Source organism: Macrosteles quadrilineatus, unplaced genomic scaffold (genome assembly GCF_028750875.1).
Source record: "Macrosteles quadrilineatus isolate MER2022 unplaced genomic scaffold, UCM_ALF_1.0 Scaffold_1__1_contigs__length_201487025, whole genome shotgun sequence".
Taxonomy (NCBI): domain Eukaryota; kingdom Metazoa; phylum Arthropoda; class Insecta; order Hemiptera; family Cicadellidae; genus Macrosteles; species Macrosteles quadrilineatus.
The window spans coordinates 121,717,212-121,744,101 of record NW_026542594.1 but is presented as its reverse complement, the minus strand read 5'-3'; the positions used below and the strand labels follow the sequence as shown (position 1 = coordinate 121,744,101).

Here is a 26,890-nt window from a genome sequence, read left to right as displayed (position 1 = left end):
CTTCCTTGAAGACTCATACAAGGTAAATCAGACAACTCTTGACATGATTACAGACACCTCAGCTATTACCGCAGACATAATCAGATTAGAGACAAATAAAGACCATGAATTACAAAGACTTAAAAGAAAGCTTCTTGAAGAAGAAACAAAAAATCAAGAATTCACCCTTCATTCCGGTATTATTATGCGAGGGTCAAGGGTTTACATTCCTAAAACACTTCAACCAGCCGAACTAAAAGAATTACATTCATCTCACATTCCATGAAAATGAAGAGCATTGCTAGATCATTATGTTATTGGCCTGGCATAGATGCTGCAATCGAAAGCATGGTAAAATCATGTAAAAGCTGTGCTGAAATAAAAAAACAATCCAGTCAAAGCTCTTCCTCACATTTGGGAAGAACCTCAAGAAAACTGGCAAAGGATTCACATAGATTATGCCCTTTCAAAATATCACTATTTCTTTGTGGTTGTAGATGCCAAATCAAAGTGGCTGGAAGTAAAAATGTCCTCAAAAGCCCCTACCTCAATAACAACAATACATGCACTGGATGACCTATTTTCTCGATATGGACTTCCTTACACTATTGTTTCTGACAATGCTTCTATATTCTCAAGTCTGATGAGTTCACTAAATTCTGTCAGGATAACGGGATAGTACAACGTTTCTGTGCACCAAACCATCCTGCAACAAACGGTCTGGCTGAGCGATCAGTACAAAACTTGAAACAAAAACTCAAAACAATGACTGAAGATACAGGAATTCTGATGACAAAGCTGAATCTTTTCTTATTTATGTACCGCTCAAGCCCTCTTTAACAATGGTAAAACGCCTGCAGAACTATTATTATGAACAGGACTGTACGTACTAGGTTACATATCATACGTCCTACGGGAAATATAACAAGAAAAATACCTGATGATCATTCTGCCAAAATAAGATTACTAAATCCAGGAGATAGAGTTCAAGCCAGAAACTATGTAGGATCTACACAGTGGAAATTTGGTACAGTCTTACGTTTGGGAAAACTTCATTATATCATCTTATTAAACAATCAAAACAAAATAAAGAGACATATTAACCAGTTCAGAAAAACACATGTTGAAGCTAGTGGGTTATCAAAAACACCAAGATATTTTCATAGATACCTAGAAGCAACCCAAATCATACCAAGTCAAACAAATGTTTGTAGCTCTCCAAATGTCTTGTCATGGAACACACCTTTAGGAGATACTGCACCATCAAGTTCCTTTTCTCCTCAAATCTTACCTCAGCCTCCAATGGATTCCTCAGAGATAACCACATATGGATCAAACATGGATTACACAATGTCAGAGCCACCTGTAGGTGCTAACCAACAAAACATTGAAGAACCTCCAGCATATGTTGAAAATATTGTAGAACCACCTGTTCATAACCAAACACCATTGCAGTTAAGACGATCTTCGAGAATAAGGAATTCTAAGAAATGTAGTTGTTGCAAGTGAATGATGAACTAACGTTGAAGTCAAGTGGGGGAGAACTGTTATATATTATTACAAGCTGCTATACCCGTGCTTTGCAACGGGAAGAAAATGTGACCTAGAGAGCTATTAAAGTGGTGCTGATGTGTGTTTTAAAATACAGCAACTCTATGATTTAGTTTGAAAATAAAACTGATTTAAAAAGCGTAAACCTACTTACTTTCAAACCCCTACTTTTGATGTTAATAGATCCCTAAGAATATGACAACAAACCTCAGTGTTGTAATTGCATCAATTATTGCTTCATATAGATGCTTCATGAATGACATGTTTTACCATTTTCTTCAATTTTAGTCCAGCCTCTTCACATGTAGTTTAATATATAAATTAAAAAATGAAACTTTGAGCAATACTTTACAAAACATATACAACCTCACTTTAAAACCAAACATAACCCTCCTCAATCTACATAAAGCAAAACAAACGGTATTTACTCAGGGGAGGTATAGAAGAGGCTACGATGACAGCTGTGGGCTTCTTATTAGCTGAGGGAACGCCATTACCGTAACAAAACGGTCGATAGCCATCGGCCTCGGTGGTCTAATGGTTAGCGTGCCGGGCTGATATACTGTAGGTCCCGGGTTCGAATCCTGCTGGTAGCATTAACTTTTTGTCCAATATTTTTATATTATCAACAAGTTTGGTTGGTTTGGTTCGGTTATTACAGTTTAATTTTTATTATTAAGCCATTATAAAATTTTAATTGAGCAAATTCTAGTTTTATTTAATAAACAGAATTATTTTTCCGATTACTAAACTTTTGTTATATTATTTCTTTATCAGCAAGTTTGGTTAGTTCGGTTAGGTTATGATAGTTTAATTTTATAATTAAAAAATAATAAAATTGAATTTGAGACATTTATAATTTTATTTTATGAACAGAACTATTTTTGCGATTAGTAACCCTTTATTGCCAAAGTGCTCTCTACTACAGCGCTGTTCACGGAGGAATTTTGAACTAAATGCCTCATTCGTACCTCCCCTAAGTCAGACCCAAAACAAACATCTTATTCGAGTAAATAAACAAACACCAGTTCATTGTACTGACCAGCTGTTTCATTAACAAAATTAAATTAAATCATTTAAACATTGGAAGCATGCCAGGCGTAGCCCTTTGGAAATCAGCCTGTGGGGCAGAGCCCTTAAGAAATTTGCCCATATCAATACTTTTCTGCATATCTACACACTCTAAGCTTCATTTTGATGTGCCATATGCCTATATTTTTATTTGGTAAATGACCTTAACCGTTTACATAAAATTTGATTGTATCACTTTAATAATATAATAGATATCTGTTAGTCTGGACTCATTACTTAATTTGATTTCTATTTACAGCTGATGTAATATTTACAATTCTAAGATTGAGAAATAAATAAAAACAAGACTTTATTTTTAGTTATTTCAATTATATGTTACAATTATTTAATTCAATAAGTATGTAACAACTAGCTAGGTTACATCATAATCTGTTCAAGATCTTTAAAGTGATGTTTGGAGGTTAAGTGAATAATAATATACTTGGTGTACAATGCAGTTGTCTGCTTGCAATATTGAGGGGAGCTAGCATATTAATCCAATACTTTTCTAAAGTCAATGCTACATCTGTTCCTCGTAAATGAGATCATATACTTGCAGTATCCAATGACAATGATATATTTGGTTCACTTAAATGGAATGTCTATTTGCAGTATTCTAAGTCAATTATAAGTCTCGTTCACGTAAATGAATTGTCTACTTGCAGGATCCAAAGCGATGGTTCATTTGATTCACATGGAATGTCTACTTGCAGTATCCAAACTCAGTGGTATATTTGGTTTGCATTAATGGAATTCCTAATTTCAGTACCTATTCAAAGTCTGGATTATTGAATGGTACGTCTAGTTCAGTAGTTCACAATATAAATGGAAAGTCTACTTGCAGTATCTAAACTCAATTGTATGCAGGCCTTGTATTTGGCCTTATTTGATTTGGTTCAAATAAATGGAATGGCTATTTGGATTATTTAAAGTCAATGGTGCATCAGCCTTATTCCGGGGACCATAATTATTTGTTTTTCATTTTGTAGTAAATTATGCTCAATGATATTAATCCGATTGTTCTTCCCTTTTTCTCTGTACGGTATTTGTAATGTGATATTTAGATGATTCGTTGACTAACATATGTTGCGACTCTTGTTTACCTTTTTATTTTTATCTCGCAAATAATGTCATGGCATCCAAATTAACCCATAAGGCCCACGTTATATTACCAAAAGTTTGAATTGACGTAGAGAAAAGCCCTGTGGTCCCATTTGTACCATTTCAGATATATACCTTCCCATCGTCGATTACTATGATTGTGCTAAATTTGGTGCAGATTGCTTCAGACGTTCAGGAGGAGCATTTGTAAAACAAAAGCAGGAGTGTAGTATAAGAGCTTCGCTTTGCTCCGCTCAATAATATACAGACAGGTTAAATTATTTAAATAGTAGTTTTATTTAAGGATGGGTCGGTTATTGAAGTAAATTGACAATTTAACTCAATTGCTGGAAAATATGGATGTTTTTTGTTGCGTAGTACCAGTAATATTTAGATTTTTTGTGGTTTCTACGCCAATGGTTTTTTTACGTTTTGAAAGGAATGGTCCAAACACTGGTCTTATTATTATCTAGCCTTGTCCTTTTGTTAGATAGTATCAAACTCAAAGCCCAATGACAAATGGCATCTAGGTCTGGAAAAGATTTTGCTTGGAATCAAAGCAGCGACCTTCAGATTTGAAGGAGAGCACTATAACCAATCGGTTACCCAGACAATAAATATTGTGTATGTGTAGTAAATAAAGCCGTTTATTCTACTAGTAAATTATTGATACGTTTGTTACAGTTCCACTAAATGACTTTTTTGTTGAAATATAATTTATCTACTTCTTTCAATTGCTCCTGATGACTTATCTTTTGTTGCTCTCAGTTTTGTAAGTGATGTTAAATTGTTCTTAGATGGTTTTCAAATATTAACAGAAAATAGGGGATTTTTTGGCTTGTATAGAGGTCTAGTTTACTTGTAGTGGTGGAGGTGGTAGCAGCAGTAGAGGTGGCATCGTCATTGCTATTGTCTTCATTGTCCGCAGTGTTGGTCTCTTGTGTTGTGTTTGTCTGACTTTGTCCAACACCAGCAGCCTGAGCCATAGCTTCAACCTGACAACACATCAAACAACATCATCACGTTTCCAATTATCACATAAAAGATCGGAGGTACGAGGTGATTCGGTTTTGAGAGTGAGGTTAATATCTTAAAATAATACTGGAGTCTAAACCTTCGCTGTATCATCAAGATGTTGTTCCCTGGTGCTGCGGAGTGGGGGAAATGTTTCTCCCTCCACCTCCCCTCTAGACAGCGTCCAAACAAGCCTGCGTTGTTTTACATACATAACCTATGCTGCAGTTCTTCAATAAAGACAAAATGAAAGTTAAAAAATGAAAATTTTTAAAGTGAATTTTAGAAATTTCTATTTTTTATAATTTTTTTCTTATAAAATTAAACTGTCATAAACTAACCTAACCAACCAAACTTGCTGATTATATAAAAAGATATAAAATAAAATTGAATGAAGGTTTACAAATCTAAAAAATAGTTCTGTTCGTAAAATAAAATTATAAATGCCTCAAATTCAATTTGATAATTTCCTAATTATAAAATTAAACTGTCATAACCTAATCAACCTTGCTGATAATGCAAAAATCTTAAGACAAAAAGTTAGTGCCACTGATAGAATTCGATCCTGGTACCTTCAATTTCTCAGCCCGGCACATTATCCATTTGACCGCCAAGGCCGATGGCTCCAAACCATATCGTTGTGGTAATGGTGTTCCCTCAACCAATAGAATGCTCTCATTTTGTCTGTATTAAAAAACTGCAGCTGAAATAAAAATTGTGCTTCCCCCACTCCAGAGTGCCAGGGGACAACATGGCGATGATATAGCGAAGCTTTAGACTCCAATTAAAATAATTTGATATTTTTAGTTAAAAAATCTGCAATTTTTTATAAAAGTAAACTGTAAACAAACACCTAGATTTTTAAATAGTATTACTCATCATATGCTTGATCATTACAGTTAATAATCTATCAATCAATTCAGGAACAGGCCCATCACTAATAAATACATTCATTTTTACAAATTATGTTTCTTAATTGAATTGAAATTATTCTTAAAGTTAGTTACCCAGGTTGATTATCATGTTAGTGAGGAGGAAGAAAATGTAAGAAAAAATAAAACACACAATATCAAGTGATGTGTAAATTTAATGCTGCAGCCAACAAGTAGGCTAGGCCAAATTTTTTATTAGGTCTAAGTTAACAGGTACTAATAATTAGTAACCATAAAACTTTGGTATATACTTAAACTACCTATTTAGGCCTAGGCAGGGTTTAGTAGGCTAGGATGAAATTTGTTTCAGCAAAATGCTACAAACTCTCAGACAACTGTAGCAAAAATATTATTGAATAAGCATTAAAAAAAATTTCATTAGGCTGATATTACATGTTTGAACACTACATCTTCAATTTTATTTGTAGCAAATTTTCTATAAGCTTAGCCTGCAAAACAATGTAACATTTTAAAGTTGTGAATAGCAAAATGCTAAATATTCTTCCGCTACTTAAACCCTGGGCCTAGGACTACTTAACGCGCAACTCAGCCTACTCGACTCAACTCGATACTCGAGTTTTCACTCAAATACTCGACTCGACTTGAATTGAAAAATCACTACTCGCCCACCCATAGATTTTTCCTTGAAGGAGGAAAATACTAAAATCAAGGTTTTTTCCCTACCACAACAAAATTTAGAATTTTTAGAACTTTTTGGTATGGACAAATTAATCGAATGATTTTTACTCTAGTAATCATGCTAACGGACACACGCATATAACATATGTATATATATACATACATAATATATATTTATACGAATTTAAACAGATGGTGTTTTTGACCTCCATGGGGACATCAAAACAAAACAGTAAAGTGGTCCCCTCTAGATCTTACCATGAGACCTACGGTAATAGCTTATTTCCTATATGGGAAATTTGCTCTATACTGAATAGGTTAAGTAAACTTAATTGTCAATAAATGGTTTTCTCCCCCATTTAGTTCTAATATTGTTACCTGTTCTTGCAGAAGAATTTTAACATTTCCTTCCGGTTTGGTCCAAGTAGTCTCTCGTGTCCTGGCATTATAGTAATAAGATTTGCCCTCAGATGCTTTGGTCTCGACCCATATCTCGCCAGTGAAGTCCAGAGGCAGGCCGGTCGCTGAAGCACCCCCAGCTGTGGTGGTGGAGGCGGAGGGTGGAGGAACATTAGTAGGAGGCATACTGCCTGGAGGTGGCATTCCTGGAGGTGGCATGTTCATTGGAGGTCCATTTGGCATGGCCGGCGGTCCATTCATTTGTGGAGGCATCCCACCCATTTGGTTAGGCTTGAGGAATATTAAACATGTAATTACTTTCAACTAATTCGTTTTCAATACTGAATTTGGGTTAAATATGATGTTTTTAACTGTTTTAATTAATATTCAAAATGTGTTTTAATACTCGGTTTTGACTGATTTCAGTATCTGGATTGTAGGGCCTATATGACACTTCAATGTCAGAGGCAAGGATTGAATTCCCATAAGCCACTGGGTTTATGGTTTATGCAACTAAACCATTATTTAAAAGCTTCAATGATCTTAGTGAAAATGACTCTGCCAGATTCAGTCAAGAGAAAAAATCTGTAGTTTAGATGTCTATCATCTTCCATAATAGGCTGAAATTTCATCTCTGATGAATCAGTTTTTATGTGGAACACAATAGTTTATTAGTGTATTTGATCTGTTGTAGCTGTTTTACAATGTGTTAACAAACATAGCTAGTATCGGAAACATTTAAACAACTCCCGTCATTAAACTACATAATAAACAAACAAGTCATTTTGGAAATAAGAACCGCAAGAATCAAATTACATTAGAATCACATAAATCAAAAGAATCACATTAAAAAATATACTGTTATTTAAACTATAGTATATTATAATAGTCCTTAACAGTAGATTTTACTATATTTTTTACTAGAGGTGTGCAGATAGTAAAATTTCAGTTTCAATTGGATTGTTAAGGCTCGGTTCGGATCTCATATTGAGCTTTGTGGCATAGCCCACAGCAGGAGCAGACGATTGCTAGCGCAAGCGTGAGTGACTTTGAGCTGTCAATCGATATTTTATTTTTCTGCCATGAATACAAAACTTATAAGAAGCGCAATGCCTTTGTTAAATGGCTTGATATTTGTCATAGACAATTAATCTTTGACCGCAGTATTAATTTGTTGAAAACGTATTGTTGTAATTACCTCCTGGGAAACTAATGACAGTTATTAATACACCCGCCGCAGCAAACCTGCAGACTCAGCGAATTTCCATTTACCTACCTAGATTTCCACTAAAATATTCCCTTTAAGTGTCAGATTTATTCCCTATTTAAATAACCCTATTTAAATAAGGTTTTGATTGGAAAGTTTTAAGCTTAGTATAAAATAAACAAAAGTGCCAAGTTTGTTAAAAATACATCCATAGACATGCAAACTACAATGGTTTATTTATTTTCTATAAGAATAAGAAGGGGATTTTTAATTTACACTTTGTTGGGATTTTCTCTGTAACCGTTAGGCATACAACGATTCGACTTATTATATTTTTTTTCAGGTCTACAAAATGGCTTGGAAAGAAATTGAGAGATTTGATGTTTTAAGGGTCAAAATGATAAAAAAAACCCATTTTTACTTCATAAAGCCCCCATAACCCCTCGTTCCCATAATCCAAACATACTGGAATGTTAACTCGTTCGAATAAATTTAGATACACACGTTTGTACCAAATTCCATCAAAATCGGATAATTTTTGCTCGAGTTATTGTGATAACGGACGCATATACAGGGTGAGTTTTAAATTATTTGCCCCCCCCCCCTACTTTTTTCTACATTTCTTAAGATATTATCTCCGGAACACATCAGATCATTGTAGAGTAGTAAGTACTTCTCTTTAACTGGGATAAAATTTTGGCCGATATATTGGATCCACCAAATTGGAACAAAGTTTTTTTTTTCAAATGTAAAGGTAGGGTTGCAACGTTGCAACCCATTGTTTCAAACTAGATTTTTACGCTGAATACGATGCTGCAATCAGTTTAAACAAATCTTGATCCATTCTAAAGTTATGAGAACTTTTTATCACTTTATTTTTAGCCCATTTTAACATTGTGTATTTACAAACTAAGACCATAATCTCAAAATAGTGCTAGATAAAGATAAGTATACACCACCATTCATTGTCAACCTATTTTCACTTGGTTATGACGGATGTATTTTTTTCGGCCACTATCTTGGATCTGCCATTTTTAAATGTGATCAATTATTTTAAAAATGAAGGTGGTGCTGTGACCCATCATTTTGAACTACTTTTTTATGGTTAAATCAAAGCCTCAATACATTTTTCGTTATCAAGCTTTCTTGATGAAATATTACAATAATTATATTTAAAATGTCAATATTTCAAAAACCAAATAAGAAAATGAAAAACGGATTGCAGCATTGAGTTCAGCATAAAAAAGTAGTTCAAAATGGTGGGTCACATCACCACCTTCATATTTAAAATAATTGATCACATATCAAAATGGTGGATCCAAGATGGTGGCCGAAAAAAATACATCTGTCATAACCAAGTGAAAATAGGTCGACAATGAATGGTTGTGTATACTTATCTTTATCTAGCACTATTTTGAGATTATGGTCTTCGTTTGTAAATGCACAATGTTAAAATGGGTTAAAAATAAAGTTATAAAAAGGTTTGATAACTTTCGAATGGATCAAGATTTTTTTAACGGATTGCAGCATCGTATTCAGTGTAAAAATCTAGTTTGAAACGATGTGTCACAACCCTACCTTCACATTTGACAAAAAAACTTTGTATCTAATATGGCAGATCCAAGATGGCGGCCAAAAATTTATACCCAGTCAAAATGAAGTACTTACTACTCTACAATGATCTGACGTGGTCCAGAGTTGATATCTTAAGAAATATAGGAAAAAGTAGGGGGAGAACTCATTTAAAACTTACCCTGTATAAATATTTTATATATCAATAAATTGTATACTATGTAATAAATCCTACATTGGCCAAACAAGTCGTAGCCTTTAAGAAAAGGTTCCAGGAACATATACAAGCGTTAAAATCAGGTAACAAAACGACTATGAAATCAAATTTTGTAGAGCACCTAATTGAAACTCGACATGAATACAAAAATATAAATGAAAACTTAGAAATTCTAGAATATGAAAGAAACAAAACAAAATTAAATGTCAAAGATTTTCATATATACACAAATTACAAAAGATTTCCTCAAAATGTACTGAATACCGTGAACATCAACAAAACAAATCCTATATTTGAAAAAATCCTACAGTTGCAATAAAACAGAAATATTATATAATATACGCAAAATTAAACAAAGAATAAATCAAGATCCTCTAAATTTTAAGTTAGCTTAACAAACGAATATATTTATTCCTTTCATTATTTTTGTTATTGTATTTGTATCAAATGTAAACATGACTATGACCTAAGTGTTGAAACATGTTGTTTGTTAATTAAAATGAATTTAAAAGGGTACTAATGTTTTTATAATGTTTTTGATTATTTATATCAATATACATATAATATTTGAACTGAGGGTGTTATTGGCCTCTGGGGACCTCAAAAAAATTATATTGGTCCCAGGTCCAGGTCTCACAATGAGACCTACAGTAGTAGCTTATTTCTTATATCGGAAGTTTGCTAAAATTTGACCAAAAGTTAAAACACACAGTTGTAATATATTTCAATTATACCTGGCTTATAATTTATAATATTAACAATTATCTGAAACATCTGTAAAATGTTTATGTTTACATTTTTCAATGATGATAAAAATACAGTTTTGTTCTAACATTTAAAGAATCACTTTTATTACTGAAACATGTTTTAACAGTCTATCTGAAAAAATCTGATACTTAACATAGTGTCAGATATAAAATTCGGGCTAAGGTCAGATTTAGGTATCCCAACCAAACCGAACTGAATCAGGCCTGATTTTTCCAATATCCGTAGACGTATAATTTATACCATGCTAATATTTTATTAACTTTTATAAATTTTAATTTATATTAAGATATTAAGCATTTTTAGAATCCTCCAAATTAATACTGCAAAAAATAATATTGTAAATGCAGCTTATCTAAAAGGTGTAGTTGTAGGTTAAGTTTATGCTCTAGAGCATATAAAATAAGACTTAATGGTAGAATCTTGGTATTAGTAAAATGATAAACTAGCATTCAATATCCATATACGACAAGATCTCATTAAAAAGTGTGTTGAGGAGCAGAAGTGTTAAGGTGGTTTCAGTGTTCAAGGTGCTTTAAAGCCTCCAATTCAATACAAGGCTACTCTGTTAAATCAGGTTCAAACAACAAAATTATTTACCAGAGTATACAATTTAAGGAGCAATAATTCAAAATTAATTATTGATTGTTAAACCCTCTCCCCTCCCAACAACATTTGTAAATAATACGAGCTGTTGGCCCGTCCTACGTACGGGAATCGAGTTGTCAATTAAAACTGAATATGATAATATTTTATTATTTTGTTTTACATTTTTAATTTTGTTAAACTCCAATTACCAATTTATTTTGCTAGGATAAAGTATAATTTAGCTTATTAATTTGACTTTTCTCTGTGCTGGTTCATTTCCCCTTGTTTAACTGTATTAGACTTATATATTATCATTGTATTTTGTTTGGTTGAGTTTATCTTCTCCTCTTTTAATTAAATTGCAAATTCTTTTAGTAACTCTAGTTTTATTCACAGTCCCGGCCCTCACGCAATAGCCAAGCGAGTATATTAACTTATCTTCTAATTACTATTTATACAAAATCACAACAATGAGTTACATGGTGGAGGCCGGTTTTTTCCGTTAATTCGGAATGATTTCTAGATAAATGGTTATTGGAGTTTGATAGGAATTTATTCCTGAGTTTGCGAGCACAATGTGGTCACGCACAATAGCTATAATTAATTTAAGATAATGATAATGTCCATGTAGGTCCACAATGCCTAAAATCTCAGATCAGGTACAATAAAGCATGACAAAACTTATATTTAAGATGAAAATAAAAACACTAATCAGTAGTTAAACGAATTAAATGAAATAAAGGTCCTATGAATAAATAGTTTTCTGCCCCTATAATAATAAATTTTAAACAAATAAATCAATTTTTCCCCCCTTTATTTAAACTACAAGGTTGATAGTCAAGTTTTTAAATGATCAATTATTTATGGATTTTTCAATTATTGATATTGATGTTTACACTCTAAACAAACAAAAAATGCGCTTAGATTAGCTAGGGACCATAAACTAAAAATCCCATCAGATCCCCAATCCATTACTGTCGCTGAGCTTAGGCAGAAACTATCACTTGTTAAAGAAATTTACAAAAAAGCTAAACGAGATGTTGTATTTCAAGCAATTTTACACAATTTCCTACAAGGCGGTAGTATTTCGGAAAGAGATGGTTAAGAGTATCCACAACTTTTACAATTGAGAGAAGCATCAGAGAATATTTACGACTGTGTAGCCGAAAGTTATTTACAACCTATACAGCAAACTTCTAACTCTGCTTCTAATATTCCTAACTACGAAAACACTAAGGCTAGCTCACCCGATAGATTATTATCTCGAAGAAAATCCTTACATCTAGAGAATGCTTCACAGCCCTTTGACGCTAACTTAAACAATAACAAATTAAGTTTAAAGTCATCCTATCCACCAGAGCAAAAGATTCAACCAGCTATTAATTTAAGTACTAACAAAAATATGGACGAATCAGAAAGACTAGCATCCATACAAAATTTGGGTAATACAAGGGACCCCAATGCTGAAAATATACCCCTTGTAAAGCCTACAATATTTAGTGGTAAACAGCATGAGAATGTTTTAGAATTTCTAAAAAAGTACGAACTAGCAGCTAAATGCAATTGATGGTCAGATCGAACTAAACTAGATTTATTTGGAACTTACACAACAGGAGTAGCATACAAATGGTACTCTGATTTTATGGATACTCAGCCCACCAGTTCTTGGGATGATCTCAAAAGTAACTTTGAAAAATCATTTTGCCAAGCTGGATTCAAATTTGACCTTCAAACTACCCTTGACAACAGGATTCAGAATGAAAATGAAACACCCTTAAAATTTGTCTTTGAAGTTCGTAGCTTGTGTAGACAAATAGATCAATCCATGGACAATGAAAAAATAATCAGTTGCACTATTAAAGGCTTACGTCCTAACTACTTTGATGAAATTGTTAGGATAGAAAGTTCAAATTTGCAGGAATTCCAAGAAAGACTAACTAAATTACAAGCCATGCAAGCCCTCAAGCAACAAAACACAAGAAAATACAATTTGCACTATGGATTTGATTATGTACTAAGCGTTAACCCTGTTGAAAATTGTACCAGCACAATAAAAGTTCCCAAACCAAAGAGTGTACATTTTGACACAAATTCAACTCAACAACAAGCTAAACCCCCTGAACTACTTAACGCAATAACTGATTTAACAAAAGCTGTAAATGATTTGAAAGTAAATTATAAAACTAGCAGAGATCCATCACCCAGGATGGATATATCTCAGGTTAAGCATGATTCTTCGGCTCGACATTATAGTCGATCACCCAGAAGAAACACTGGTCAGGCATATTACAGGCGAAACTCACCTTCTCCAGGACGGCATTATAACAGAAGAGAATACTATCCAAGCTATAACCAAAAACAACCACATTATTATCAGAGAAACTACACGTCCAACTACTACAGACACCAGGCGAGACGATTCAATTGTGACATTTGTAAAATGGATAATCACTCAACTCAAAACTGTTATTTTAATAAAAGAAATCCATCTGCTACAAGTTTTGCAGTCTGTAACCAGGACTCAAACAGATCGAGGCCCAGAAGCAACAGTTATGACCGAAATCAGAACAAATCCCCAAAGCAAACCTAATCAAAAAACTAGGTTGTCGGCGGGACGCCCGGAACGAATCTCTTAACCAGGCATCTCGCCATTGGCATAATAAGTCCTACGACAAAATGTATACACAGAACAGCAATAATCATGTTTTTAATGATGATTCGTCTCCATACAATGGTGAAACATTATGTTATGAAAATAAAAATAACTGCCATCAAGTCTTATTTCGTGGTAAAACATACAATGAAACATTTCCCACATTAGATGAATCATTCAAGTCAAAGCGAAAACAAAACTACACAAGCCGACAACTAGGAGACTTGGCAACACTGGTTGAATCAAACAAAATGGCAACACGGCAGTGCGTAACACGAGATGACATTGTGTACAACACGCATTCGCACAATTCCATGAGTCTGCAAGGTCGACAGTGCAGTGACTCACTCCTCACCTCCCCGCTTGAGATAACACCTTCTTCAGTATCCGTGCATGATGTAAACAAACAAGAAAATAATATAGGTAATATTTCGGAAACTACATTAACATATGAACAATTACTGTTAACTCAAGAACAGGAAGTTAACTTTCAAAATCAGTCTTCAGTAATGAAATCAGATAATGTATCAACCCACAAACTTCTATCACTAGATGAAGCAAGTACTATCTCAAATTATAGATAACAGTCATGAAAAGGCAAAAGCCGAAACCTTAAACCTAAGAAGCCTAATTAAAACGAATAAAAGAGAATCTAAATCTGTTCTTGTAGAAGTATATGACATATTATTTGGGACCAAAGAAAATGCAGCTTACCCTACATTAAACTTTAATGTACTAATAGATGGGCTAAGCGGCAATTTGCAATGTCACATTGACACAGGCACCAATTATTCATTCATTAATGCAAACTTAGTAGGCAACAGAACTATGCAAATGGATAATTTGCCCAAAATAGTATCAGCAAACAATCAGCCAATAAACATATTAGGTCGAACTTCCTTAGTTATGATTATAGATGATAAACCCTACACCGCATCATTTTTAGTAGTAGGTACATATCCTAGCACTCGACTTAATAATTGGAAATAAATTACAATTGTAGTTACTACTAAAGTAACTACTACATTTTAACATTTCCCTCAATATACATTTTGGAAACTTTGATTCTCATTAAAAAAAACTTACACCAATATCTTCACCACACATCTTCACTTACACATTCCTATTCACCACGTAACAATTCTCATCTTAAATTGCAATCTCATTCAACTACATTTTTCAAGAGACACTTTCATTACAATGGCATTAAACTTTTTAATCTCCTCCCTCCCTCCCTTCAGCTGGAGTCGGACTTGAACAGCTTTAAAAAGCAAATCAAAAAAATACTCTTGGCCAAGGGTTACTACAGTGTTCGAGATTGTGTCGCTGATGGGTTTAGTTAGTTAGTTTTTTGTTGAAAGAAGTATAATTGGTATAGTTTTATTGAAGCACCATTGTCTATTGTTTATTTTAATTTTAGTTCTACGCTATTAATTGACATGACCAATGCAAATTTTGTATTTTTTGTTATTTTGGTTCATTAAATGAGTTATGAGTTATGAGAAGATGTCTTTCATTACTTGGTCTTCCAAGTGGTCGTCTACTTTGTAGTACTCCTTGAAATACACTTTTAAAAGTTGAAGTATATTTTTTCTCCGCCATGCAAAGCCTGCCCAGCCCATCCGAGATCCGAGCATTTTGGTGTAGGCCTACTTTTGGAATATACCCTTTTATCAAGTTTCTGAATCATACAGTACTACTGGGATAGTTATGATATGGTATGAATCGATTTTGGTTTCTACTGACACCCTGCAGCTTACTGGTCAGTTTTCTGGAGACCTATTACACCGGTTGACATTTTCATTACAAATAAAATGTGTACTGTATGCAGTCATACTTATATTCAAACATTTACAAAAAGATGTATCACACATAAACCACTTATATTTTAAAGGATTAAGCACTTATACTTAGACGGATTGCATTTATGACAAAATTTGATTATACGTTTAAAATGTTTAGTTCAAAATTAAACAATCTCCTAATAACATAGATCTTTTACGGTATGAAAGAAACTGCATTTTAAAGTGAAATAGTGTGTAGGCAAACTCTGACGATCAATTTTTTTAACTTGTAACATAAACATTTCAATGACAGTTAGAAACCAGCTGTTAGTTAAACCACCACTAAAACGACTTAAACTCGTCCGTCGGCTGCTAGACTTTTTGAAAATTTAAACTTAATTTCTAAAAAACTGAAACCCTAAACTAAAATTATGGCTTCGACATTCCCTAGTTCTCAAAATTATCTTTCTTTCAACACAAAAATCATGAAAATCCGTCAAGTGGTTGATTCAGAATTGTGAAATTAAAAAACCCTGTTGCGTTTTAATATTATAGATTATACTTGATGATGATTACCTGCATCATTGGAGGAGGTCCGGACCCTAATGGAGGAGGACCACCCATACCTGGAGGTGGGCCAAACGGTGGAGGCATGCCCATGGGTCCACCAGGTCCTCCCATCATGTGGGGTGGCGGCTGAAACAAGCATGCGACTAAGACATCTATCACTCCTTTGGAGGGGTTATAAGATAGAGTTTTATCTTTCAATTCACAGTTATTAGGTCCTTTGGTTTGAATAATTATTTATCCAAGTATGGCTTATTATTGAGGCTGTACTTTTGATACTTCTAGCATTTTCTTTTTCAAATACATTCCATCATTAAAATTACTTTAGATACAGCAATATATTTATATATATGCATATTCTACAGTTGGCCTATAAAATAAACGGTATCAGCATTCTGACACATACTTTCTCCCATAAGCTTGTCAAAAACCTTTATCATGGGCAAGTGGTGAGAGTAAATATGATATTTTATAGTAAAAAATCACAAAAGTTACAATAAACTTTTGAACCGTAATTGTTACAACAATAGGGTGTTGTACTATTTTTTTTTAAGTGATAAGTACCATAACTTATTAATTTTGATCAAAACCAGCTTTTCTCCAAAAATCCGATTTTTTTGTTTATTTTATGGTTTTTATGGGAAAATAATATAAGTTAGGCCTACACTAACTTTTGAACCGTAATTTAAACGGAAATGAGATTTGTACCATTTTGTTCACAATTTAAAGGACTACAACATACTAAATTTTTTAAAAAATCGTTCGGGCAATTTTCGAGAAAATCCAATTTCTCCGTTAATTTATGGGAAAATCCTCATTAAAATTTAAAAATATGAAAAAAATGTTCAAAATTTTAAGGATCATAACATACTAAGTGAAATCAAAACCCGCTTTTTTTCTAAAAATCCTATTTTTTTAAATTTTATGTTGTTTTTTGGTAAAATAACATAATTTACAATAACTTTTGAACCGTAATTTTTACAGAAATGGGAGTTCTACCATTTTGTTCAGAATTTAAAGGGCTACAACATACTAAATGTTATTCAAAATCGTTAGAGCCATTTTTGGAGAAAAGCCTATGTTTTCGGTATTTTATGGGATTTTATGGAAAAATCAACATTAAAAATCAAAAATTTAAAAAAAAATAAAAATAAACGCCTGGAGATACCATGGATTAGAACCTACACACCAAATGTCATCGAAATCGGACCACAGGTGTAGTCCCAAGCTCTGTTGCACATCCAGACACACAGACGTCACTTCTGGATATATCCGCTTAAAACTCAAACATTTTGACAAAAACAATACTTTCTTCCATATATTATGGTATAGGGGGAGAAAGTAAAAGTTGTATGTACACATATTTTTATGTCCGTAGACACTACTTATTTGGTAAGAAGAACGGCTTTACTCACCCCCATGCCTCCTGGAGGAGGTCCCCCCATCATGTGATGCGGTGGAGGAGGAGGCCCTCCATAGTTGGGGCCACCGTGTCCTTGCATTGGTCCTGGACCCCCCCAGTTTGGATCCCAATTTGGAGGAGGCCCACCTCTAAACCTTGGGCCTCTGGGTCCTCCATAGTGTGGTCCGGGAGGTCCTCCACGGTAGCCTGGTGGTGGTGGCCCCCTGGGCCCATAGCCGCCTCTTCCACGGAATCTAGGGCCACCACCATGTGGTCCATGGGGGCCTTGTGGCCCACCTCTGGGGCCTTGTCCTTGACCTCTTGGGCTGAAGTCCATGTGTTGTCCTCCTCTCCCACCACCTCTTCCACCACCCCTAAATAGAATTTTAGTTTTCTAATATAAAAATAAAATAAATACCCCTTCCGCAGCAAACCTGCAGACTCAGCGAATTTTCATTTGCCTGATTTTATTTTCAATTAAATCCAGTGCTTGATTTATTAAAAATGAGGGGCCGGAACTGTAGCCTATTTAATGTGATACGAACCTATTTATGTATTTATTCATGCAAATATTTTCATCTTTCTGAAAGAGAGGTACTGGAACTCTGTTCCGTTGGTCCCCGCCCAAGTCAGGCACTGATTAAATCTATTTTAATAACATTAGGTTGTGGTTGAACAAGTAGGCCTACCTAGGTTTGCTGCTACAAGGAGTGTAATAAAGTGTATTTTTTTAGTAAAATATTAATAACTTAGTATAAAATAAATAAATTGGAAAGTTTGGTCAAAATATGCCTATTAACATGCAAACTACAACAGTTTACTTATTCTCCAATTTTTATAAATTTTTACCTCATGAATCACCCCATAAAACCTCGTTCCCATGGTCCAATCTAGCTGGTTTGTGATCTCGTTTGAATAAACATAGGTTTAAAACATGTTTGTAGTAAATTTCATCAAAGTCGGATCATTTTTATTACTCGAGTTATCATGCTTACGGACACATAACTTCTAGGTATATACAGGGTGTCCCGTAAGTAAACAGCCAAACTCCGGGATATGAAAATAAATAAATAAATAAATAAATAAGGTCTTTATTCATGAGCGAATTTCAGTTACAAAACTGTTTTACAAATTGACTCAAGTCAGGACTTAAACTAAATAAAACCTCTTATAACTACGAAACAAAATAAGATTAGTTACAAACTTTTAGGCGATTCTTAAAACTGTTGTAAGACAGTGCTTTTAGCTTGCAAGGAAGTGCATTGTACTGAGCCGGCCCGAAGTAAGAAAAACCCCTTCTAAACTACCAGCATCAAGAACAACCCTTGGTATGTCAAGCAACAAGTCCTGTCTAGTTCTGCGCTCTCTCATGGCCGACCTCGCTTTCAGTTTTTCCTTCAAGTACTGTGATGCCTGAGTGACCAGTGTTTTGTGGACGATACATGCAACCTGCTTATCACAGCTCTCTCGGACGGACATTGTATTTGAGATCCTACGGTGACTTGTTATATGATCATATTTTTTAAGTTTGTATACGAACCTTAGGGAGCAATTCTGTAGCCTGTGAAGTATTGTGATCTGTTCCTGTGTTAAGCTGTATCCAAAAACAGGTAGGCAGTAATTTAAAGTAGGGAAAATCAGGGATTTGACCAACCTCAACTTGATGTTTGCAGGGAGCAATGTTCTAAACCTATTAAGCACTTTTAATTTTCCAACAACACGTTTGCTTATCTGTTTTACATGGCTAGAGAAAGTCAGCTGTGAGTCAATTGTCACACCAAGAATCTTAATGCTTTTGGAAGTTGAAAGCTCTGAGTTATTAACTGTAACTTTGATGCTATTTTTTTCCAGCTGCTCATAGATTGCTGTATTGGCAAAGTGTATAGCGGAACATTTTTCAGGGTTTAGCTTTAATCCATGATCCTTAGACCATTCACAAACCTTTGAAAGGTCACTACTCATATGCTGTAATGCCTCCCCAACCAAAGTAGGCTGGTATGATAAGAAGATTTGACAGTCATCAGCAATACATAATCCCGAAATCCAACACTGATTCAATACCTACTATATACAGATTGATTAAGATAGGAGCAAGACAACTTCCATGGGGAACACCGACTGTCTTTGCCACTGACGATGAGAGCTGATTGCACACCTTTGTAATCTGTGATCTCCCACTCAAATATGTGGTCATCCACTCTAGAGCCTTACAATCAAATCTAAAATATTTTAACTTTGAAATCAACAAGCTATGGTTTACAGAATCAAACGCCTGTGTATAATCTAACGACGACAATACGCTGCACAGCTTATTATTTTTGGCTTTGTAAATTTCATCAATCATGTTAAGCAAAGCTGTGCATGTACTGTGTCCCCTTCTAAAACCAGATTGGTTAACATCTAAAATCTACTCTGCATCAATGAAATGCGTTATCTGGTCCACAACAACCTTCTCTAGGAGTTTTGACAACGAAGGCAACAATGATACTGGTCTAAAGTGTTAAACCATGGATGCATTGTTCGTCTTAGGAAGGGGGATTACCAGGCTATGTTTCCAACATTCTGGGAAACTACCCGTTCTTAATGACATGTTTATTAGGCGTGTTATTACAGGGAGGCAGTAAGGGCTTAGTGACTTCTTAATCAAATGAATGTTGATTCCGTCTATTCCAGCAGATGCTGAAGTTATGCTATTCATGGCCATTTTTACTTGGCCTTCACTTACTTCAGAGAAACTAAAAATCCCAGAAACGTGATTAGCATTGCTAGATTTGTAATAGTTTAGAACATCAGGGTTAATATTATTACCAGTTCCCATGGTGGCAAAAAAACTATTCATATCATCATATGGTTCTATGGGTCAAAATAAAGAGAAATTCAAGAATAAATTGTTTTCCAAAATCAATAACTAGATATCCACCATCTTTTAATTTTTACATAAACATTTTTATTTTTGAATATTTTCAACCGATCTTTATCAAACTTGGTATGTAGGTTAAGGTAGAAAAGACCAGTGTTAAAAAAATCTCGATTCAACTTAAAATTTCAAAATGGCAGCCATTTTAATTTTTTAAACTTAAATTAGGCCTACTCAAAAACGGCTAATTTTATGAAAAAATGTCAACAACACTTTTATTTAGCATTTTTAATTCCCTATCAAAGTTCAAAAAGATTGAATTAGAAATAGCTGAAATATTACGAATTTTAGTTGTAAAATGGGGTAGAATAAGGCTGAAGAAGCTAGTCAGGTTTGCCCCATTTTACAACTAAAAATCATAATATTTCAGCTAGTTCTTATTCAATCTTATTAAAGTTAAACTTGGCAATCCAACACATTAATTTATTTTATTCTTACACATTTCTTACGTTGTGAATAAATAGAACAAATGTTAAAAAGAAGTAGGCCTATTTGTTATATTAGGCCTAGTTCCTATTAGTATACGAGTACAGCGTATGTAAGGGTGTGATTTATTTCTTGGTACTAAATTAAATCTTTCTTTAAGTATAAGTAAAACTTCATCATGAGCATACTCTCTAAAATACTATCATATGATGGATTAACTAAAGACAGATAAAAGTCTGATTCAAGCAGCTCACTTTACAGATGATTGCAATACATTTAACTTTAACTACTTAAAATAAAGAGAAATTCAAGAATAAATTGTTTTCCAAAATCAATAACTAGATATCCACCATCTTTTAATTTTTACATAAACATTTTTATTTTTGAATATTTTCAACCGATCTTTATCAAACTTGGTATGTAGGTTAAGGTAGAAAAGACCAGTGTTAAAAAAATCTCATCATGAGCATACTCTCTAAAATACTATCATATGATGGATTAACTAAAGACAGATAAAAGTCTGATTCAAGCATAATAATATTTCAGCTAGTTCTTATTCAATCTTATTAAAGTTAAACTTGGCAATCCAACACATTAATTTATTTTATTCTTACACATTTCTTACGTTGTGAATAAATAGAACAAATGTTAAAAAGAAGTAGGCCTATTTGTTATATTAGGCCTAGTTCCTATTAGTATACGAGTACAGCGTATGTAAGGGTGTGATTTATTTCTTGGTACTAAATTAAAATTACTAAATTTAACTAGGTAGTGTACCTGTTGCTCGAATTCGAGCATTGCGAAGTATTACAGACGTTATTTTAAAATGAATAATAGGCTGGACAAAATTTTCGATGACTAAAGATTATGGAAATACTCACGGTGTACATAACAGTTCGATATAACCTACATTTCTTGTAAATATACATTTTCAAAAGCTGGTCTTGGTTTTTAGTGTTTTCTACAAATGTTTCCCACTCATAGCCGCCGCATTAGGTTGTCCACAATAATGGTTATAAATTCTTTTTAAAAAATCATTATTTCTATTTCTTCTACTTTGGTGAGAGTTATATATATGGCTTTCCAATGTTTACATAGTTTGCAAATCGGCTCTTTCAATGATTGCTCAAGAAATGCAGCACAGTGTTAATTCAGTTTTATTTCAGTGAATTTCCCTATAGAGAAGTAGCTATTACCGTAGGTCTCATGGTAAGACCAAGGCCCGGGACCAATTTACTTTATCATTTTGATGTCTCCAGAGGCCAAAAACACCATTCGTTACATATTTTTATCCGCTTATAATCAACTCTTATGTGGACAATATATATAGGCCTACCTACATTCAAAAGATCATAAGTTGGAGTTTTATGGAATCAGAAACAGTGCTCTAAATCTTTTGTGGTCTTATTTAGCAAATCGTAGACAGGCGGTATACGCTGATGGTGAATGGTCCTCCATCGCCCTCAGCAACTGTGGGGTAGGCCTACCTCAAGGCTCCGTCTTGGGTCCCCTTCTGTTTTTAATTGCTATAAATGATCTGCCTATGAATCTTAGTTGCAATTCCTATCTCTATGCGGACGATACCACCTTGCTATCTTGTCACAGTGACCTTTTGCATCTTAAGTCAATTGTCAGAAACACAGTCAATACTGCTACCGAGTGGTTTTCAGCCAATAGTTTTCTTTTGAATAAAGACAAAACACAATCAGTCATAATTTGCCTAAGACCTCTACATGATATAGGCCCACTTGAAGCTGAACTGTCCAATATGGTAAAGTTTCTGGGTATCCACATTGACAAACAACTGACTTGGTCTGATCATATAACGCAACTCTGTACTAGGTTAAGTAGAATGATCTGCATTTTTCGTAAGCTTAATGATTTAGTTCCTATTAGTTATTTAAGATCAGTTTACTTTGCTTTATTTCAGTCTGCCTAGAACTATGGTATCATTTTTTGGGGTAATAGTTCTCATGTCTCCGATGTCTTAATATTACAAAAAAAGGTCCTGCGCATAATGGCTACAGGGTTGATCCTGAGGAACATTGTCGCCCCATTTTTATTGAATTTAATATTTTAACCGTTATTAATTTATATATATTTAATATCATGTTAACTAGTTTTAAGGAAATGGACTCACATGCCATAAGGAGTGATTTTCATGATTTTCAAACTAGAAACAGACATCAATTTGATATACCCCATGTTAGATTGAGCAAAACAAAGAAAAGTCATAAAATTCTGGGCCTAAAATGTCTGAATAAATTGCCCAACAAATTGCTATCACTTCCTTACAAAGCTTTTAAAGCAAAAATTCATATGTGGCTAGTAAAGAACCCGTTCTACAAACTTAACGATTTTTTAGAACTTCCTAAACCATTACATATTGAGTTATGATTGTACTTATTTCTCTTATAGTTATCCTCATCTGCATGCATTTTATATTATCTTTGTATCTTTTGATTTGACCTTGTACTCTACATTTATTGTACTCTTCCTTGACAAATGTTTGCCAACATAATACCTTCATTGACCATTCCACATACATTTGTAATGTCTATTGGAAAATAAAGCTTTGATTTGATCACATTTCGAACTTTCATTTTATTATAAACAAACCCTGTAGCAGGTATAAAACAATTTCACGACGATTAGAAATCAAATGAATATTTGACGCGGCACGACCTTTGCAGCTGACACTTGGGAACTGTCAAAACACGACTTGTTTGGCAATACCCTGCTCGGGTAATTTTCGTCTTGGGATGTTGCGGGTGGTACCACTAGATAGCCATTGATTTTATCTTCATTGTGGTATTGATATTTAGAACGAAATATTGATTACACAACAGGTACGATTTTATCAAAACAGCTGTTTTCGAAATTTATAACAAATGGCCAACCAGCGAAATAAGCTAGTACGGAAAATATGAATTACATACAGTGTAAGTTATTATTACTAGTCATATAATAGGCCTATGTCATTTTGAAGAGGAAGAAATGTAGCTTGTGATAGTGGCAGCACTGCGCTCACTATGTTAATTCACCAGCCGCTTGTGAGCTACTTGGGGGTTCACATTGGCTAGTTGCCACAAGCAAGGTGGTCACGTGACTGCCAGCGGAGGGTAGGCAGGCAGCACTAAAAAGTTTAAAAACTAAACATGTTCGACTTTTGATTTCGGCTAGTAAACTGGAATGCTCCCTAGTAGCTGGTAAATGCTCGATGGCATTTAACAGCCGCTAGTTCTGGGTCAGACTAGATTGCCAGCAAGCAATCTAGTCACTAGGCTGCTTGCTGGCAATATTACCAGCGGATGGTTAGTAGCGGCTGCTAATCCCCTAGTGTGACCGTGGCTTAAGTACGACTAGCTCACCGGGGCGGCTGCCGCGAGGCTTGGGTTCCGTCATCCCGTCGATGACTGTCAAACGATGTTTTGTATTCTTTTGTGTATTAAATGTCGTTTGTAGGTTTTTATTTAATCAATATAATAATTGAAATAATTCATAATAAGTCAGACATATTTTAGGCCCGCATTTTTTTCGTCTGTCCTTGATTTTTTTTTTTATTCCAAAACTTTTTATTTATTTTTAGCGAGGGTAAGGCCTCTCCGGGCTAACCACAAACTTTGCCCTGGAGCGGACACTCCACTCGCTTCAACTCCACCCTAAATGACGGCACTGACTGCACGAATTTTCATTTGCCTTTGAATTGGATTTCAAGTCAAATGTTTTTTAACGTTTTTATTAGCTTGCTTTCTTGACTGGTACAAATTTTGCAATCAATTTTATACTAACTTCCCAATGAGCTAGAGACTTGAAACTTGAAACATAGCTCTCAAATGGATGACAATGCAATATTATATCATTTAATTGTCATATTTCCCTTGGCTACGCCTCATGGGCTTGTTTATTATCTCGCTTTCTTGTCCCGTACAAATTTTGCAATCAATTTTATACTAACTTACCGGTACTTGAATCTTGAAACATAGCTCACAAATGGATGACAATGCAATAATTACAGTATATCATTTAATTTTCATATATTTCCCTTGGGCTACGCCCCATAGGCTTCCAAATTTTCCTTGTTTAGCTTAAACATGTTGAAAGAATGTTAATAGGTAGCCTAGGCCTATATCAATTAATTTAAGTCAGCTGTAAATACTTAAATTTGACAGTTCGAAGAGCAGAAGTTAAAGAGGTACAGGTTCTGCTCCTGAGATACCTATTCTAAAAATATAAAACAAGCATTTCAAAGTAGCCTAAAGATAAAACATCTGATTACAGATAGGTTTTGGTTATGTAGGCTATTAACAGGTCATGTAAAATACTGTAGATTTAACATACATATTAAAGACTAAAAAGTAGAAAATAATTTATAAATATGTTGAGAGAATTAATACTTGTAAGATTTAAAACGAAAAACGTGGGGCGCATGCAATACATCATAATAGCCTAGTTCAATAGGTGAAGTTAATTGTAAATTAGCATGCGCCCCACGTTTTTCGTTTAAAATCTTACAAGTAGGCTCTTAATTCTCTCAACATATTTATAAATTATTTTCTACTTTTTAGTGCGTTTAAAAACGTGGCATTTTTAAAAGGAATTTTTATTTAAAAATTAGGCTATCTTAAGATATAAACAATTTCAAAAGCATTAGGTTTAACAAGTAGGTAGCTACTTAGGTTTGCCGTTCAAGGAGGATAATAAAACTGTACTACATTAGGCCTACCTATGTTTTTTAGTAAAAGTATCAGAAGACCGAGCTCTGCTGTGTCGGAAAGTCGCGTTCGGACATTATGTAGGATGGGGTGATTCATGGTGAAAGATTTAAGTAAACTTATATTAAGTTATTAATATAAGTTTTGTAATCGTTGGACGAAGAGAAACTTTTGTTTCATTGTAGGCTAGGCTACAGTAGTTGCTGGTTCACTAGGCCTATCAGCAAACCAAACAAGACGTGGTGCTCTCCGTGCGGTATGATTTTGGTTATTTTTGAGACAGCAGTACATTATATTTATTTATTCATATCAACGGTCAAAGAAATAAAAAATATGACAAACGTAGGTATAAGTTGGGGAAGGTGTTGTACCATGGACCTATTTTAGCCTAACTTACCTTTTTGTTTTTTTTTTTATTTTGATATGACACTTTAAAACACAATATTATGTTAGTAAAAAGTAATCATTGTTCTTTAACACAATACATATATTTTATTTACCCCTTTATTTTCACCCAAAACAAATATTTTCAATTATTAAAAAAATATTAACATTAGGTGCAAGGTACAATACCTCCACCGGTATGTTGTACCTCTGACTGGTTGTACCTTGGACCACTGATTTTAAAGTAGAGGAAATAAATGTAGAAACACATTTAAATGTTATAAAATTAATAATTACCTAGTTTTTATTTGATAAAATATAAAAAAACCTACCCTTACAATAGGTTAACCATATTTTGTAAGAAATTCGCTCAAGTTCACTTATAGCCTAGTTAAGGCCTACGTCAAATATTCGTCTATCTGTCTTGGGGGCTCTGTCCTGTTCGTTTAGGCTATAGCAGATTAAATTACAAATGCCCATAATAAACATTTTTGACAGAATTATATTAAAGTCTGCTTTTAGTAGCCTAAGCTACTATGGTCCATAGTACAACCTATGAACTAGGTCTAAGGTACAACACCTGACCATATGAAACTGTAGCTGAGTTGTTGGTTTATAGCATTGTGTTGTGTTCGTGGGTTGAGTTGGACTTAGGAAGTGGACTGCTCAAACAAATCAAGCTGAGATAAACAATCATTAAATCTAACATAACTTAATAAAAGAAAATTAAAGTTGCATATAGGTAGGCCTACTTACTTTTACCTTATAAAAACTAGTTAGTTTTCCTGTCAACAGGACACATAGGCTACAATTCCAACTTGAATACATCAGACCTCTGGTAGCAAAAGCGGTATTTATTCCGTACAGGTGCCTCCAAACGAATTTTTAATTTTGATATCTTACTTTATAGTTTTTTACCTCCTGAATCCAAATATACCATTAACTTTCACCGCTGATGAATATTTCTCAAGATATCGCCGTAAAAACATACCTAACATTACAATAAA

The 26,890-nt window shown here is 34.0% G+C and overlaps 1 protein-coding gene across 1 annotated transcript in view; it reads right to left on the bottom strand.

Moving 5' to 3' along the window:
• Positions 1–26,890, bottom strand: part of LOC128984075 (transcription elongation regulator 1) — a 176,631-nt gene that overhangs the window by 145,550 nt on the left and 4,191 nt on the right. The window contains exons 2-5 of the mRNA XM_054403360.1: positions 17,455–17,815; positions 16,049–16,168; positions 6,666–6,977; positions 4,562–4,697 (exon numbers count right to left, since the gene is read on the bottom strand). Coding sequence (XP_054259335.1) covers positions 4,562–4,697; positions 6,666–6,977; positions 16,049–16,168; positions 17,455–17,815 — 929 coding nt within the window. The remainder of the gene's footprint in view (positions 1–4,561; positions 4,698–6,665; positions 6,978–16,048; positions 16,169–17,454; positions 17,816–26,890) is intronic.